We start from the raw sequence: 19,041 nt of genomic DNA, 5'->3' as shown, positions 1-19,041 counted from the left end.
ATTGAGCAATTATTTTGACAAACAACATTTTGTGTGAGTAATCAAATCTGTCATCTTGGTAATGCAAACATAATTCAGGAATAATTTGCATGCCTAATGATAAGAAAAAGATGAAGATCTTGCCTCAGGCTATTCTAGCAGTTAGTTCTGCTTGGTTTAATTTTGTTGTGAGAAATGTTTGTTCCTGAACTGAACATGCACAGTGCTCTCTCCATTGCTTACAAGTCTACATTTCACTGAACTAAAAAGAAAACATGGTAGGTATCACATGAAATACTTCAGTTGTCTTCTTATACATTATTTTATCATTTCTGTTTTGAATTTAGTGGAGAATATGGGGATTTCCTAAAGAAAAAAAAAATGTTTTATTGGTGCATATTTAGGAGGATTTTGCTGCCCCAATTTTTTTGAGATTCTTCTATAGGAAGTGTTTCCAGTTTCAATTCACAGTGGCAGTAGTCACCTCAATAGGAATTCCAGTGAAATTCTGAATACCAATATGTAGAAAGAATGACTTTCTGTTGAACTGTCAACTTTGCAAATAACGTTGATGTCAATGCCTGACACTCAGCATTCTCTGCACTAGTATTTGCTGTTTTTCTCATTTAATGACAGGAATATATATATTTGTTACATGGCATTATGAGTTTCTCCTATCAACTCCTGCTTTGTTGCAGGGTATCACCAAACAAGGGACAGTACATTTTCTGAGAGTGATTCCTTCATGTTTGTTTGCCAGAAGAAAATTTTTCTAATTGTTTCCATAACACACAAAAGAGGAAAAGATTCTGTTTCTCCCATTTGTCCAAAATCAATATGAATTGAAGACAGAAACACCCGGAGGTTAGATTTTGTGTAAGCTGTTTTTTAAAATTGTTTCTCTAATTTCATAAATAACAGATTTGAGTACTTCCCCGTATGGGTTTAAGATAGGAAACATTTCATATCTGAATTCCACAATGATTTTATGATACTGTACGTTAGCAGTTGTGACTCCTTTATTACTAAATTATAACAAACAGCACACTGGAATCTGGGGCAGCCCTCTGCAGCATAGTCAGACAATGCCTGAATGAAGTTGCTAGGTAAGAAAGGTTGGTCCATAATTATGGGGCCTATATTTTTCCCCGTATTTCTCAGACAAAGTTAGTTGCAGAAGTTAAGAAATAGACTATATCTTCCTGTGTGTCTGTCTTACTGTTCTATTTCTTTGTAGTAGTTACTGTCTATGTGAAATAAAATATTTATGTCCCTTTATGTTCATTGTAAAGATAAAAAATTGAGGATGAGTCATGAAGTCTTTATCTTGTCATTACTTTGCAGTAAATCAGCAGCTTATAGCGGTAGCTGTGTGTGTACAGAATTTTTTATAGTATTCCTAGTTTGAAAAATATCAGCATTTAGTAAAAAATTCAGGATACATAAAAGCATACATTTCATCTTCAGATCAAAATGTCAATCCCCAAATTGACCACATTTATCCTATTCTTATTCATCTTATGTCTGCTTTTGTTTTTAATTTTAACATTATCTTAAACATTGATTACTGTTGTAATTGTGTTTCCAGTTTCTGGAATAAATGAATTTTAATATCCTTTTGCTCATTCCTTTTTAGGTCCAATCCAGCTATTCAGAGAGCTACTCAGATTTCTGCATGATTTACTGATATATTTTCTCTAGGTTCCATTCAGTCATCTACTAAAACGTTTGCATGTTTCATTCTTGTTATTCCTCCAGGTTTCACTCATCCATTCATCTCTCTACTAAAACTTCCATTGCTGATGTATGTACTTCAGTTACAGGGCCAAGTCCCCTTGATAGGAGTGCTGAATGCTTTGCAAATTAGATGGATAATTGAAGGCAACTAAATTTCAAAACTCTTGGAAGAGTCAATGCTCAGTAATTTCAGCAAAAATGATGGAACCAGTTGGTTGAGTTGTTGTGGATTTGTTTATGTAGAGTGAATACAGTGGTTCACTCTTTGTGATGTTTATCTATCTCCTGCCTTAGCTCTGAATGCTTACTCCAATGGGCAGTGCTACAAAAAACATTAAAGCATTTTGAGCTCTATTGCAGGTGCAAAGCAGTGTCTCTGCCGTGTTCACTTCTCCTTCTTGGTCATCAGTGAGCAACGGGGGATCAGCAAAAAAAGATTAATAACTTTATGAGCTCAGCTCACCAATTAAATCAAATTTGAGGTGCTGTTCCAGGAGCATTTGTTTAGTTGCTAGAACAATATGTTCAGAAAACTGACATGATTTATCATTATTGTGCTTTCATTGAAAATCAACATATTCAATGTCATCTTAGTCCAATGGAAGGTGCAGGTGGTGAGAATGTGTCCACATAAGCTGTGCGTTTTTGTATTTTTTTAATGAATAAAAAATCATGTTTGTAAGATAATATATTAATCCTTCATCTGTAGGCCTACAATTAAAGCTTATATCTTCTTACCAAGGGATTTTTTTAATGAAATTTGATGAATCATTAAAAAGGAATGAGTAAAATGTCATAGCTAAGTACTTAAATTCTGTCAGACCTTCAATTAGCTTTCAGTGATTAATAAAGCATAAAATTTAATAAAACTAGAATTTTTTTACACGTAATCAGATTTTATGTGCTTTTTGCCATTGCTATTGCATTTGTCCTTGAAAAAATAAAGACAAATTAGAACTTTAAGTCAAAATCAAAGGATAATTTAAAGTAAATCACTGATTCTTGAAACCCAAATCTGAAAAAAGTTAATACATTTCATAAAATTATTCTATTTCAGATATCTTTTCCTCCACTTTGAAATATTCTCTAGATTATTTTCCATTACTTTATAAAAGACTTATCATTATCTTTACTTTATGTACATATTAAATCCTAAATAAATATATAGTTTATTCTAGCTTTTCAACTGTTTCACAGGTAATTTTTAAACTTTATTATATTGTATTCTATTTTAGCACACTAAAACAATCTGTACATTTTTATCAGACATTCCTATCTTTGATATTTCCAGTAAATATCTAAAATTCAAATAGATTTAGGAGATTATTGTAAAAAGAGTCTTCAACTTATTCTGGATTTCTGATAAGCATGACTACAATATTTCAGTTTTAATGTCAGTTTCATGTTTTTCAGGCTCTTGACTTATACAAATATGCATGCATAACTGCTTTATTAGATTAATTGTTTTGAAATACCTGAGTAGCAATTGTTTCTAGTGATTTGATACCTGAGCATTTAGTGTGATTAAAAGGAAAATCCTGTGGGATGATAATAGTTCTATCTGTATTTTAAGGCATATAATATGTGAAAAAAATAAGTTATTTATTTGTTGCTTTTAAGATTAATATTGTAATAAGTAAATAATAAAGTATGAATATAGGAGACTATTTTTTACTGTTGCATACCCTTATCTAATGATGCTGAATGCATATATGGTACACATTTTAATTGCAGACATGGACATCAGAGAAATGGCATCATCCTCAGGTCAGATATGTGATTGACCTTGGCTTTTTTGTATTTACTGTGAATTCCATCTCTAACAACAGAACCACTCAGCAGCTTTCATATAAACTCATGATTTAATAATAGATCACAGTTCACATCTCATTTTTCTTCTACTTGCTTGAAACATTAAGGTTTACCATTTCAGCTACTGAATTATGCAAAGCTTTCTTCATCAGTTTGAAGCTTCCATTGTGAATGCTCCTGACTATTATGATTTTTCCCTTTCTTTTGCAGGTTTTACATTTTCACATATTTGTTTTAAAGCAGATGATCGACTGTGCGTTGAGTTTCTTTATGTATTTTTTTGTTTGTATTTCTTTTTGCAGATGAAGATGACACTTCAGTTAGCACACCACCAGCAGGTTAGGACCATGATAGTTTTTTTTATGTGTATGTATGTATGGATTTTTCTATTGACTATTAATGAACAGAGTCCAACCATTTGGACTGAATTCGTAACATACTCATTAGAGAATAAGATTTCTGAGGTGTCCTAAATTAATTTAATCCGTGTTCAGAAGTACAAGACCTTCATACCAGACAAGTTTATTTCTGGTCCTGTCTTGAATTTTTTTTAGATCTTCTTCCATTGGAAGGTAAAATATTAGTTAGCAGCTCTGAAGGCATCCATCTTAACTGTTGCTATTGAAAAAGTAAGGAAAGCATTTTTAAGTTTTTTCCTGAGAACAAATTGCAGAATTACAAATAAAATATATGCCTTATGATTTCAAAATACATTTATCCATAGAATTGTCTATCACCTCTCTTTAGGCCATAACCTTATAAGTTGCTTAAAAGACAGGTAGTTTTAATTTACCACCTCAAGATGGCAGATGAAATGCCTTTAATTGCAGAAGTAAAGTGACAGTACAGGGATCATTCATGGTTGTTGTGATGTTGGCAAGACTTCAACATGGTTTGCTTAGTATGTTTTTTAAAGTGATTAAACTTGAATGAAACAGATTTTGAACATTAACATGCATTGTAGTGTATCAAATGAAAAACTTCTATTCTTGCTTTAAAGCTTTTAACAAAAAAATTGTTTTAGTCATCTTCACTGTGTTAAATTTTCCTGATCTATTTTTAAAAATGGCATTATTAACCATGGGCTGCATGCCATCTGAAAAATCAGTAGCAGTGAATTGATCAACAAGGTAGAGCTTTTCATTGACAAAAGCTAACAATATAAATAAAGCTTTAAATCACAAAACTTTATCTTTTAATTTCAAATAATAATAATAATAATAATAATAATAATGTTCAACTTAAATAATTAGACTAATTCAACAGTTCAAAATACTATCCCCTCAGATAAATCTTGAATTACATAAAAATATCTGTTATTTAGAATCACCCCAAAGGATGAGTAAAATATCAGCTTCAAAAATCCCTTCTAGATATAAACTACTACAAAGGAAATCTCGAGTGGAAATTAAACTAAATTTAGGCTTTCCAGAGAAATGGGGGAAAGATTTCTGACTTTTTTTTTCTCAGCTGTTCACTTCCTTTTTCTGATATTCAAATAGTTTCTCATAGGTATAGTCCTAGGTATTTATTCTAATCTTCTTGCATGAAGAATCATTGTTCTTAAAATCCTCATGACCTGAGGTCAGTTTAATTGTGATCTCTGAGCTGGTATCATCTAAATTGCTCTTCCCTTTCAGATGGGATGTCTAAGGCAGCGGAAAGAAAGGATTCAGGTGAGACCTCCTGAACAGTATGTTGGAACAGTCCAAATTTTATACGATACAGTGATTATTAATGAGTTATTTCTTAGATTGTACTTTTTTTTTTTTTTAATTCCACTATTTACATGGTATCAAACATTGAATTTCAAATGCTTTTCAAAATTAGGAACTTAAATAGTTTTCTAGCAGCTAAACTGGGAGAGAGAAAAGACTCTGATGTACTAGTCAGGACACATACCAGACACATACATACATACATACCTATCTATCTGCATGTTTTTCCATACAGATAGATACGCAACTATTCCCTTCCTCCTCAGCCTACAGGGTGGCAGTGGCTTACCTGAATCTCATACACAGGCTCCAGGAGATTGTAGGAGAATGGCTTCTTCTCACAGCGCAAAGGATGGCGGGGGAGAACTTAGCAAAGTCATAACCTCTTTCTTCCTACTCTGCCAGGTAACGCACGCTGCGCCCACTTTTGTGGTTTCAGGATTTGCAGCCTCTGGAACAAAATGAGCAGCAAGTACTTCAACCATAGTTACTGAAGTGGTGTAACAGCCTATGCCAGGCCTGTGAGCCACTGTCAAACCTACATTCTGTTCTGACTGTTTAATAGACAGGAGAAAGCTAATAACCAGAGATGATGATAATATTTCTGCATTACATGGTACCAAATTAATGAGTCTATGTATACCTCTTTCATTTATTAATATCCATTTTCCATTTCACCCCGTCGTGTCTCAGGTTCATTACTGCACTCAACCAGTTCCTACTTCAAGCACTGTCAGATCCTTCTGTTCATACCTGTAACTCTCACTTGTTCTCGTGTTACGTCTTTCCATATACTAGTATACCATACCAGCATAATTTAAATAGTTTGTACAGAGAGTAGATATAGATATGTATCTATATATTTCTCTGTGCATGTGTGTCTGTGTATGTTTCCATATGTGTGTATATACATGTGTGTATATACATGCATGTTTTATACAAGCAGAAATATACAGAAGTATTAGGCATACCAGCTGTAAGTCATTGAAAGAGCTAAAGAAAAAGATCTTGTAGCAGAGCTATCCAGCATTTTTATGTCTCTGAAATTTCTTACAGACTTAAGGACGATAAAAACAGTTTAGTTGTGTTTTCCTATGGTTGTCATGAGTTGTGCTTCATTTGTCACCAGTGGCAATTTTCATGAGTTGAAAAGGTTCCTGTACCAGTTACCTCTATGCGACAGGCTATTTTGTCTTCTGGCAAGTGAGTTTTTATGGAAAATATTGAAGAGGAAAAATAAATTTAAATTTCAAGAACAGAATTAGTAGGTGAGAAATGCTGCCTAATTAGTTCATCATTTGTACTAGTTATTAAACAAAAACCAAAAGAGTATTGGCTAAATCAATCCACCTTTGATTTAGAAACAACTAGAATTCCAATGGGAACAAGGAATACAGCTCTGGTTTGAAAGTTATAGCCTCCTTTGTTTGATATAGTCATATGTATACACATTTGCTCTGTTATTCCGTGCCAGCACTGGCTTTACTCAGTCTATTCTATGCACTAACCAGAACTCCTCAAAAAAGGAAAGAAATGTGACATTTGGACTCCACAAATTCTTTCTCAGAACGCGAGACTTACTTTGCCTTTTGAGATGGAGAGATTCTCTTTTGGTGTAGAAAGTCTGTCACTATCATGCGCTTTCCCTTCTTCCCAGTCTTTTTCTGTTAGGAATTAGCTCTTAGCACAGTTTTGCATGTGTTTACCAAAGATGTAACTGCACAGCACAAAGCCCTGGATGGTCAGATGTCAGAACCACCAGAAACACATAGCTGTGCTAACATGTTTTCAGCCTTAGATAAATTGCTCACCTGCCTCTTCTCTCACTATAATTGTTCTTTGTTCTCTTTCATTTCCAAAATCTCAGTTTCCAGAAGAGAACATGCTCTGCCTGAATATGTGACAGAATCATTTCCATCTGACAAACTCTTTCTCTCTAATGATTGATTCCCAAACTCTCTGTTTCTATCGTAGAGAACAAAGCTGAGAAGTAAGCTTCATCACTGGTCTATTACGTGAGCAAAAAAGAAAAACTAGCTTATACAGTCAGCTGAGTTTGAGATTTACAGAGACCCACAGGAATTATCATCATCTGTGTTTTGCATGTGCTTACAGCTGTTTGTGTTTTCAGAACTTCCACCTCCATTTTCCTTTCTGAAAAACAAAGAGCTGACCTTTGTCTATTGCCTCCATAAAGCACTCATGGTTGAATGCTGGTGCCATTCAATTTGCTCATCACCCACCTTGGCTGATCAGATTGCCCGTCTTTTTCTCTGAGAGTTTCATTTTCTGTTACCACAGAGGTAGCATTCTTTCAGGAACTGTACACAGTGTGACAGCCAAGCAGTGGATGTCAATATGAACAAACACGTATCTTTCAGGACATCTGAAGAGAGAGGTAGTAGGGTTAGAGAGTTTAGTGAGTTCAGGTAAGTGCATTTTGGAGAGAATCAAACATTGGCTGATAATTGATATTTTCCTCTTTCTCTGTATCTCAGTATGGTCTATTGGAGAAAGCCCTCCAGAAGAGACAGAAAAACATGATGACTCCCAAAGATCTACTTTATTCATTGAAAAACCTCAGAGTGGTTCAGTGAGTGTTGGTAAGTGCTTCAAAAGAAAATGAGAAGCCATTTCTGGAGAGAAAAACACAGAGACTGAAAAGATGTTTGTGTGGTTCAGGTAGCACTCAGCTTCTGCCCTCAGCTACAAATACTTCCACTGATTTTAGTTGGACGTGAACTCCTCTCTTTGAAGACAAAACAGAATGTATGAGAAGAAGCAAAAAAAAAGAATTCTTAAAGTCAAAACAAAACCAAAATGTTATAGCTTATTTGGCACAATGGCCAAGAGGTATGTTTTTTGAGAACTCATTATTATAATGCTGTTAGCCATAATGTTATTGGTAGATCAGGAAGATCTGCATGATGGCCTTCAGAGCAGCTTAGAGACAGGTCAACATTTATACTCTGCAGCTGCAGCTAAAGCACTTAGACTAATAGGAGCAGATCTGCATGGAGGCTGGCAGGGAGCAACCATCACCCCTACTATAATAATTCTGGGGCATTTGCTCTGGACTGTTTCTAGTCCTTGGCCTGAATATCTTCTAGCAATTGGAGGTAAACTGTCAGAGCACATCTTTGGTTTTTATTTAACCTCAGAGGAATCCAGTCCAAGCACTTCAAGACCTTCCTATGAAGGAAGCCAGAGCATGATACATGAGGACAATAAGGAGGTTCACTTCCTAACTGCACTTCATTGCCATACTTACATACTAACATCCCAGTGCAAGAAGGGTAGCAGCATTGCAACTATGGTGCCAAGTTCAGTACAGACTACTTAGTATGTCTGCTATGTACTGGGATAAGTGCCCACTGATAAGTGGGCAGATGTGCTTTTTATACACTGCTACTATTTTTCTGAGCTTCTGAGAACAACAAAAAGATCATCTGGGGAGGATTTATTTGGAAAATAAGCATAAGGAATTAGCTGTATCCTTTTCTAGAATGTTAGTATGGAAATTCCCAAAATATTGTTTAAAGAAGATTTATTTCCTTCTCTTTTCAAATTCAAGAATTAGTGATAGTGACGCATAAAGAGCTCCAGGTGTTCTTTTAGAGACTGCTGTTTATTTATGTTACAATTGCCTAGCAGCTTAGGAATATGTGTGCTTGTTTAAAGCAAAGAAATTCAACTACTTAAAGCATAGTGCCCATGACAACATGGAGTTTTGCATCAGCTAATTTTTTCTGCTTCTTAGTTTGTCTCAGGCTTGACACTGTCATGGTCAGAAGGCTTCCAGACTCAAAATCATTAATCTCCGTAACATTCTGCAGTATTTTCATAGTTCATGTGACTCCTTCTGATTCTCACTATCATGATATAGCTAACACATGGAGAGTGGAAGGAGTCATGATAAAAGAAACGTGTACAAATGTGACCAAGCAACCACACGTTCCTCAATAACTGTGTTGTTTTTTCTCTTTTTACAAGGTGGGAATATTACATTTATAGCCAAAGTAGAAGCCAAAGATCTTCTCCGAAAGCCAAATGTTAAGTGGTTTAAAGGAAAATGGATGGACCTGGCCAGCAAAGCAGGGAAGCACTTGCAGCTGAAGGAGTCATTTGAGCGTCACACAAAGGTCTGTCTTTGGTTTTCCTTCGTATAGGGGCAAAGCTCCAAAGAGAGCTTAAAGATCAGATTTGGACAGTAGGCAGAATTTTAAGTGAAGCAGATTCTAAACCTGGCTTCACCATACAGTTTTCTATGATGATCTCCAGTTCTGTTCTGTTCTCCCAGAACAGAACATGAGGTGGTGTGGAAATCGATGTTTTCAGTTGTTTTTTTGAGTTTCATTTTCTTTTCATCACCCTTTATTCAAGTTTATACCTTACTCCTTTAGGTTTGGGTCTGGAAGACAAAATTTTCTATTTGTTTCATGCAAATGTATGTCCCACATTAATAAACAATTACATTTGATTTTTAGATTCACACATTTGAGATGCATATCATTCAAGCTAAGGAGAATTATGCAGGGAACTATCGCTGTGAGGTTTCTTATAAGGACAAGTTTGACAGTTGCTCTTTTGACCTTGAAGTCACTGGTAAGATTCCAATTGTATTTGTGAAGCATTATAAATATGTAATTTTTTTTCTTTTTTTACCTGAAATTCCACATAATTTTGTTTAGAACCTGTAAATGAAGCAATGTTTAATTATAGCAGGAAGAAATTTTTAGCGTAGACTGCAGAGAATTAAGCATCTGTGATTTCTTGTTTAGACATTGGGATAGCTAGTATGTGAAACATTTAGGTTATATCCAAAAATTAGGAAAGCTGACAGATAAGTCTATTGAACTCAGATCAGACTCTGGCACACAACAGAGAGGAGCAGGCCTTGGGCTATTCAGAGAGAGACATTTCATCTGGCAGGATCTGAAGGGAGAGCAAGTTGGCTCAGGCATGGCTCTCCAAGACTTGCACCCTGCTCATGCATGGTGCAGTCATACTTTAGAAAGCCACAGTTCTTCCACAACACCCCCAAAATAAATAATAGCCTAATGTGGAGAGTGCTGGAGATTCACATCTTTGTCTTTTTCTATGTTGTAATAGGTCTGACTCTGGCAAATACTAACCCGTAGTCTTCCCTTTTCCACAAGAGCACAGGAGTGCACACGTACCTGTACGATCAGCTTGAGAAAGATGAATGTCTTCCAAAATTCCAGGGAAGTGAAGTGCAAGTGGAAAGCATTAAGACGAAAAAAGCCAGAGCCAGTGTACAGGCAGGAGCAAGGATGTGAAAGAAACACTGCTAGGACAGATCTCCTATGCAGAGCTGCAGTAGCTAGGCCAGAGAAATGCACTGAGTAAACCTGGCTTAGTGTCAAGCAGCTTTGCATTTACCAGAACTTAGTGTCAAAGGAACACTAACTGTGATCACTTAGCAAGAGACTGAACAAATTTCTCATGCCAAATTACATTACTTACGTCAACTACATCAATTTAAAATTATGTCAAATTATGTTTTTAACCTCTGTCCTACTGCTGCTTCACAGAATCCTCTCAAGCCGCTCCATCCATTGACATCAGATCTGCTTTCAAAAGAAGGTAACTTCAAACAGTGACCCTGCGAAACCCCTCAGTAATGGATGTGGTAGTGTATGGAACTCACCTCTATTTTGGCAGGCAGTTTTATCGAGTACCTTCAGAATGGTTTTGTAAATAAAGATTGAAGAACTGGGGCTTAAGGTAGTGAGAAGAAATAACTAGTTACCATTCATTGACAGAATTCCCTGTCATTGCTTTCAGCGAAGGTGCAATATTAAAAGACATTTACTGTCTGTTTCTTCAGAGGTTTTAAAAATTATATTTTCATTCTCTACAATATTTCACCATGTTTCCTGAAAATTGTGAGCTATGATATGAAAGATTCTGATCCAAGTCCTGATCAAAAGCAGAGACAAAATTTGTACTGATTTCAGCAAGACAGGAGTTGGACTTGTTTTGCGCTACAGCAAAGAAGTGCCATACGGCCATCTTTGCGGAAAAACTTCAAATAATATACACAACTATAAAAATAAAAAATATACATAAATATATATGAAATATACATAAAATATACTGAAATATTGCAGGGGCTGTAATGTAAAGCATTGTGTCTGAAGTCTTTCATTGTTATTTACCTTTCTTATAAAACAGTAATTAATACTAGTTTAAAGATGTCGCCTTTATATTTTATAGAAAAAAATTGTCTTATAAGGGCAGAAGTATTCAGGCTGAAAATGTTTTATAAACAGAAAATGTGTGCAGCTGATTAATTCACACATACAGGCAAAGCTGTGACTAAAAATTAACTACTTTTGTTTAGAAATATTTGATTTAAAGAGTAAAGAGGAATTATATTATATTAAAGGTGCATACTTTTCTTCTGTACATCTTTTAAAAACTGCAGTAACTATTCTGCCCCATACAATGAGGATATCTGAATATTTTCTGTTTTTGTAAGGGATACTTTGCATACAAAATATAGGATAAACTACTGATACCATTTGACTTAACATTTGTTGGATTTTGACCATACTCTTTACAAACATTAAGGGAATTATTTTGTTTATATGCTTTTTAACAACACAATTTTACTGCTTAAAGTCACATCATAGAAATATATGCACCTTCATAATACAATGATTTCATCTGTAAAAATGTAAAATGTGCTGTTTTTAACTGATCTTTCCCTTCATTTAGAGAGAAACATTAAGTCTTAATTATATGCTTCGCAATCTGGTGTTTGACAGACATATGCTGTTAAAAGCACCAAACAGCAATGCAAATCTTTGTTTTACATTCACAGCATAAGATCAGCACAAGCCCTTTGTTTTTATATGCATATGATACGGAAATGAAAAACAAAGCTCATTGTGTTGACTAGCTCACATTTATTTGTGTTACTGAAGTCTAACACAAATCCTGGCAAATTTATGTATGCAGTTACAAAAATTTGCCATCAAAGTATGATGACAAGCAATACAAACCTTTGTGTTATTTTTCACAAGTGCCTCAGGTAAGATAACTTGTGTGAAAAAGAATACAAGTTTGTGTTGATTTTATACCATTAGTTGTGTGTCTGGACAGTGTTGAGTATGAGAGACATGAAGAGAGTTTGCAAGGTGTGTATCGTTTACGTCTTTCTGTATTAAACAAAGATTTGATCTTTTTCTATTAATAACAGCGGTGATGGACAAGACGATGCAGGAGAACTTGACTTTAGTGGTCTCCTGAAACGTAGGTGAGAACCAAGTGATGCAGTGAGCAGGTGTGGATTGCAAACCATTAGGTTCGCACACAGAAAGAGTCAGGTGTAGCATTAATAACTTCTTAAGACTTTTCTGACTTTTATTTTTTTTTTACAATGTTTCTAACTGTATTTCTCATGCTATAATATATGCAAATGTTCATTTAATTCTACCTTTAAGTGTGCTGAAAAGAAAATTCAGACTTGAGTCTACCAGGAAAAAAGTGAGCCACAACATAAAGAGACCAATAACATTTAATCTACTTGCTATTTCTTTTGTGTTTGCATGGAGTCTCGTGGGGGAGAATTTCCTATACAGGGATGAGCAGTTCAGAAAATTGTTTTGGGTGCAAGAGCAAAAAGATGGAAGGGTTAGATTAACCTCTTCACATTTTTCTTTATTTGGCATTATTGCACTGTGATACAAAAAAATTATATATAATTTTCAAACCATAGAGACTTATATCAATTTGTTGTAACTTACTGTTTTAATATATGCACACAAATATTCAATGATGGTTCATTCACCTACTAACTCTTAAATGGGAAAACATGGACACGTGTTTCTCTTGTTCACCTTGAGAATCTGATGATACAACAGCTATGCTGTTAGCTATTTCAGACTTCAAACCCAGTTTAGTTTCTTAATAGAGTAAGACAATTCCTGGAAAGGAAAATATGACCTTACAAAACCTTGGTCTGCATTAACTAGTGAAATCCTAATTTTTAAAAATTTATCATTAAAAATATCTGTCAAGAAAAACAATTACTCTGAAAGAGAAAAACCAAATATACAATATCAATTACATTTTAAAGTTCACAGTAGGCCTTTGGGCTGTATTGGGAAGGAGAGGATTTAGGCAACTGAAGGACGAATGAAGTGAAAACAGGAAGGTTGAAGGAAGAGGTTCAGAAACATTACCTGAACCAATTCAAATCTACCAGGCCTTTGTTTTCTAAACCTTTTCATCCCTAATTAGGATCTTCAGTTTGATTTTTTATCTTGCTAATACAACTTACTGTAACAGTTCTCATAACTGCCTGTGGTGTGTTTTATTAGCAACATGAGTTGCATGTAAGAGGTCTTGTGGTTTTTTGTGGAAAGAGAAGTGTGAAAAAGAGTCATTGTAACTTCATTAACAACTAACATGTTTTAGAAGATAAATACTATATAGCCATATAAACGTAGCATAAGAATCTTGTGGTTAATGGGGAAAGCAAACTTTTAATTGTAAACATCACTACTTACTAGTGGTGAAACTGATACATCACCTACTTGCTTCAAGCACTGAAATGCAGCCTCTTGGTTATGAGTTTAATTAAACGGTAAGACTGCTACTTAGACCTACTGTGGATATTAGTATCCATTTCAATTATAAAAATATGTGTTTGCATTTCAACTATTGAAAAGGAAATTCTGCAGGTGCACTCCACCTCTTTTGTGTGGTCATATTACCAAGAAGAAAGCTAATTTTTCAATCGTGGTGCATAATACTTAAAAAATACCTGTTTTTATTAAAAACATACACGCACACACACAAAAGACTTGCTGCACAGAATCTACATATGGACTTTGTGCTTGTCCTGAAGAAAGACCAATCAGTTTTTGTACCAGTAAGCCACTCTGTAACTGGTTATGCTTCAATTCAGTGCATCTGTAAGAGACTGAAATTCCACAAAGAACAAGATCTCAAAAAACACACATTTAGGTATTCTTTTTTAAAAGTACATCTTTCAGCAACATGCACATTTTCAGCAATAAGATCTGAAAGCACTTTTGCAGAGAGATCAATCCACTGAGAAAATGTGCAGCACTATTTGCCTGCTACCCACGGCAAAACTATCATGGTCTCAGAGTAAGGTTGGTTTGCCTTGTTTCAAAATTTGTTCTCCAGTTATGCAAGAGGAAAGAAATAGTCTGGAATAAATTATTTCAAACTGCTTGAAAATCAAGATGCTCTCATTGATCCTTATTCTCAACTACTCCTTGATTTAAAGGGGTACATTATCTCAATTCCCGTGGAATGTAGCTCTCCTTAGAACAGACAGAAGTTGCATGGCAAGTGGCCAGTCCTGGGAGAGGAGAGGAGAATAACACTCCAGCAGGTGTGTCAGTTTTTACATAGGTTTGAAAGCTGATCCCGTCTTGCTGTCATGCAGAAGGAATCTCACCAAAGCTCCAGCACTCACAGTACATGGTCACTCTCCAGTAATTATGAACACAGGGAAAAAAAAAAAAAAGTAAAAAAACACCCAAAATCTAAAAATAAATACCATAGATTTTCTAAGAATTATTCAGAGCTATCAACCTAAGTATTTCAAACATGATCCAATCAGATTTTTTTCCTTTATAAAATATCACTGGCTTATTAGGAAAATTAGTAAGTCTAACAAATTAAACAGAGAAGTGTTTTTCAGTAATTACTCATACAACCTTACAGGGATCCCCAGTGTTGTTCCTGTATTATTGTTAAACAAAATTCTGTGACTTGATAGTGCTCAGCTCTAACAGTATCATGGCAAAGCTCAGTCTCTTTTTTGTTTGTTTATTTCTCAATTCTTACTTCTTATTCTATTATCAAAACACTAAAAAAAAAATGATTTCACTAGACTGATATGATTAAGTCAGACTGATCCTGATCTGAGCTTAATGATCTTCAGAACAAAAATGTCTAGATTTCAGCTCCATTTCTTAGATTGTTCAATTTGAACTAAGCTGTCATTCTCAAAAACTGCCACTTTGTTCAGGGCTTTTCCATTTTTTCCCTCTTCTAATGGTTGCCAGCGTGAAAATAATTGAACATCTTTCTGTTTGTTGTCTTAGCCTAGAACTGGAGATAGTAAGTAGGATATCATAAGATAACTGTGATGATATTCACACAGGCCTCTAAAACATTTCCCATTCTTAAAACCGAGATAAACATGGAAGCCATCAGACCCATCTCGCAAGTCCAAGCTGGTCAAGAATCTCCAGTTCCTATCCATACTCCAGATTTAAGAGACTCTTAGAAGAGTTGGTGTAACCATAGACTGAAACAGATTCCCTTAGGTTTCATTATGTCCTCTCACAGGTCACCACTTGCAAGAGTTACAGGGTCTCCAAGTTGAAAAACAATTTTGTATAACTATGAAATGTATGGATTAGATTCAGATCTTAGTTGTACTGTCATAAATTTTCCCTGATTCTAGTAAAGTTGCAACAAGTAAAACCAATTTAAGCAGGTATGCTACTACAGTATTACATTTTCAAACAGATTCTATACTATAATGAAGAAATACAACATTTCTCACTGCGGATTACATCAGAAAATGGCAAACAAAAACTTATATCCAAACTCTGCCCTGGAGCAGTGTGAACTAAGGTGTGAATGTCCTTCTCAACTATACCACTTGTACTGAGTGGAACTGGGGCTTGAATTCATTTATTTACAGATGTTTGGAAAGCTTGATGTCGAAGTGAAATAAAAAACATGGTAGTGGCCTTCAAATTTTGAGCAAAACATTTATAATATCACCATGGATTCAATTCCACCCTTTTCTTCTGGTATGAAAAGGTCTCACTAACTCTTCTCCCACAATTTTATTTTGCCACTGTTAGAGAAATCAAACAGCAAGAAGAAGAACCTGAGGTGGATGTGTGGGAGCTCCTGAAGAATGCCAATCCCAGTGAATACGAGAAGATTGCTTTTCAGTATGGTATCACTGACCTGAGAGGCATGTTAAAGCGTCTGAAGCGCATGCGAAGAGAGGTGAAGAAGAGTGCAGGTATGGATAAGTAAAGTATTATTATGTTCACCTGTCAAACATAAATATGCACCCGATAAGCCCAAACACTGTATTATCCTTACCCTTTACCTTTACGCCTATATGTCTGATGCAAGGAAAGAGCTGGAAGCTTATGTACGAATTGTTCAGCTTGAAGAAAGCTGTTCTCTATCCAGATTCATCACAGAGAGGTGCTGAAAAGTTAAAATGGAAAAGGAGCACCCATCAGCACCTGAAACCAGTTTGTCTGGTCCCTCTCAGCAGTTGAGTCAGATGGGTAGGAAGGCGCTGCCAGTCGTATCAGAATTTTTTTGATAAGACATGGTTTTACCTACAAAAAGGTCCTTATATGGTGTGCAGAACGTCTCTATAATGACATGCTGACAGTAGGATGTTTTTCACCTCATGCTACCTTTACTATAAATTGAAATCTCTTAAACAGTAAGATTAAATTAGATAAATTTAATAAATTATAAATTAAATCAATTAAGTAAAATATTCTGTTCAAATTTTGTAGTTCTACTACTGCTGTGTTGACAGATTCAGTCTTCTGCAGTTAGACATATGCATGATATAAATCTTACCAGAAGCTGATAATTAAGCTATTGGGAGTATTTTTGAGGCACCATTTATTTTTGAGCCACAGATTATCTGCTTCCCTGCGTTTAACATTTGTAGCTGGCAGTAGCTAAATGTTGATTCTAAAGTGTTTTGAAATGTTTGAGTTCTGGCCTTACCTTTCCCAGAACAACTTGGTCTACATTTGCCCATATAAAATAATTGTTTCGAAAAGCTCCACTAGGATTCACAAAGTGAATTTTTGTCTGGTTTCATGCATTTTTTGCACATGTTTTGCAGCCAGAACATTTATCACAAGTGGAGTTGCAACCTACAGAGAGAATCAAGAAAATTGAATTGGCTTTTAGACAAACCATTTATTTTGATTCTGAGAAAAAAAATTTAGATTAAAATTCCTTGTTAACTCAAGTAATGTTGCTGGTAGAGAGGTCCTTTTTAATAGATTCATCCTAGATGCTTCTATTGCACAAGCTGTATACAGTTTTACTCTAAATTAAAGATTCTCAGTAAGCTGTCAAAGTTACATCTAGCCAATCTTAATCAGAACCATGTCATACTGCAAAGCCATGAGGAGATATTAACTAAATCAGGATAATCTGAGCTGCATAACTCAGTAGTTCTACTGGTACTACTAGAAAAAAACCTGATTTGTTTGAACTAGCCCAAGAATATAGAGTGATGCATAACACGGTGTGTATATATATCTGATAACTTTCATGAGGTTTATGCAATGCCATTTCAACATTCATATTATTTATTTTCCGGTCTTCATTTACAATAACATCTCTCTTCCACAACAGCATTTTCCAAAGGACTTGATCCTGCATATCAGGTGGATAAAGGAGGCAAAGTTAGATTCATGGTAGAGCTAGCAGATCCAACAGTGGAACTCAAATGGTATAAAAATGGCCAAGAAATACGACCAAGTGCAAAGTAAGTGGTTTTATTATATGTTAGCAGTAAAATAGATACATATATTTCCTTGACATGTCTCACATAGATCTATATCTTTGATTAGGTTTACACCAATTTTATTTCTGACATTTCTTTACACTGAAGAAGTAGGTAAAATACGCTATATTGCTCATGACCCAAAAATATTCACTGTATACTAGGTGTTAATATAGATTGTGTGCTTTATCTCGAGTGAAGAGAGTTAAAGATCCTTAACAAAGCATAGAGTCAATTCCTGCTTGGTAGTTTAAAACAAAAACAAAACCAGGAAGAATTTTGAAAAAAAAAGTCTCCTATTCTCAGTTCTATGTTAGAATAAGGTCAGAATCTTTCTGTAGTAACTGCTTACTAAAAGGAGAGACCTTTAACATAAAGCCTACCTGGCTCATAAGCTACCTATAAAATTGTCTCTAATCAACACTATCTGTTAATTAGGTATTCAACCATAGGGAGGAAAGGGGAGTGAGGGTTTTTTTCTCACTCTCCACTATCTGGTTAACACAGTGAAGCAAACAACCTGAATTAGTTCACAGCAATTTCAGACACATACAACTTATCTACTCTGCCCAAGCTTCTCCATCATCCATGTCACTTACGTATTGGTTTACACTCTGACTTTACCTAAAATAAGCAAGAGGCTTCTTGGATGCAGGTAGAGCAATGGCTGGAACTTGAACCCAATCCCTAATATTCTCACATCTTTCACAACCTGGAGTACAAAATCCCGTTCCACAGTCAAACACAGATAAAAATGGTAATGCATAAAGATGTAATGTTCCTCAAATATTGTCTGAAAGCACAAAAACCTTTCAGTTTTCTCTTTCTGGCCCAGTGAAAAATTGCAATTAGCAAAAATCCTATTATGGGGAGTGGCGAATCTCTTTTATTCTATCACTGCTTCAGTCAATGAAGAATTTGGATTAATATATGTGACTAACAAAGAAAAAGTAATAAAAGTGGTATATTTTCTTTAACTTCCATGAGCAGTTCAGAACTGCCTTGCAAAAATGCATTCTTCTTCAATAGAAGGACCTGGACTGAATGCTCCAGTGCATTTCTTCCAGGCTGCTGAAGCAGCTGTCAAATGCTAATGAGCTTTGGTCACTGCAAACCTGGAGCAGAACTAAACTGGTGACATAAAGGTGAAAGGCCGCCTATCCCATTACCAAAACCCCATATCCCATTACTGATCTCTTGTGCCATCTG

At 35.2% G+C, this 19,041-nt stretch overlaps 1 protein-coding gene across 4 annotated transcripts in view; it reads left to right on the top strand.

Moving 5' to 3' along the window:
• Positions 1 to 3,712: 3,712 nt before the first annotated feature.
• Positions 3,713 to 19,041, top strand: part of MYBPC1 (myosin binding protein C1) — a 46,195-nt gene continuing 30,866 nt past the window's right edge. For all 4 annotated transcript variants that reach the window (XM_085228249.1, XM_085228243.1, XM_085228233.1 and 1 more), the window contains exons 1-9: positions 3,713 to 3,866; positions 5,169 to 5,204; positions 7,745 to 7,849; positions 9,240 to 9,388; positions 9,734 to 9,851; positions 10,802 to 10,853; positions 12,475 to 12,531; positions 16,136 to 16,302; positions 17,682 to 17,814. In XM_085228249.1, coding sequence (XP_085084375.1) covers positions 5,174 to 5,204; positions 7,745 to 7,849; positions 9,240 to 9,388; positions 9,734 to 9,851; positions 10,802 to 10,853; positions 12,475 to 12,531; positions 16,136 to 16,302; positions 17,682 to 17,814 — 812 coding nt within the window. In that variant the 5' untranslated portion in view covers positions 3,713 to 3,866; positions 5,169 to 5,173. The remainder of the gene's footprint in view (positions 3,867 to 5,168; positions 5,205 to 7,744; positions 7,850 to 9,239; positions 9,389 to 9,733; positions 9,852 to 10,801; positions 10,854 to 12,474; positions 12,532 to 16,135; positions 16,303 to 17,681; positions 17,815 to 19,041) is intronic.

Source organism: Meleagris gallopavo, chromosome 1, assembly GCF_905368555.1.
Source record: "Meleagris gallopavo chromosome 1, MGAL_WU_HG_1.1, whole genome shotgun sequence".
NCBI lineage: Eukaryota > Metazoa > Chordata > Aves > Galliformes > Phasianidae > Meleagris > Meleagris gallopavo.
The sequence above is the reverse complement of the archived record's forward strand: the minus strand, read 5'-3'. Positions and strand labels throughout refer to the sequence as shown.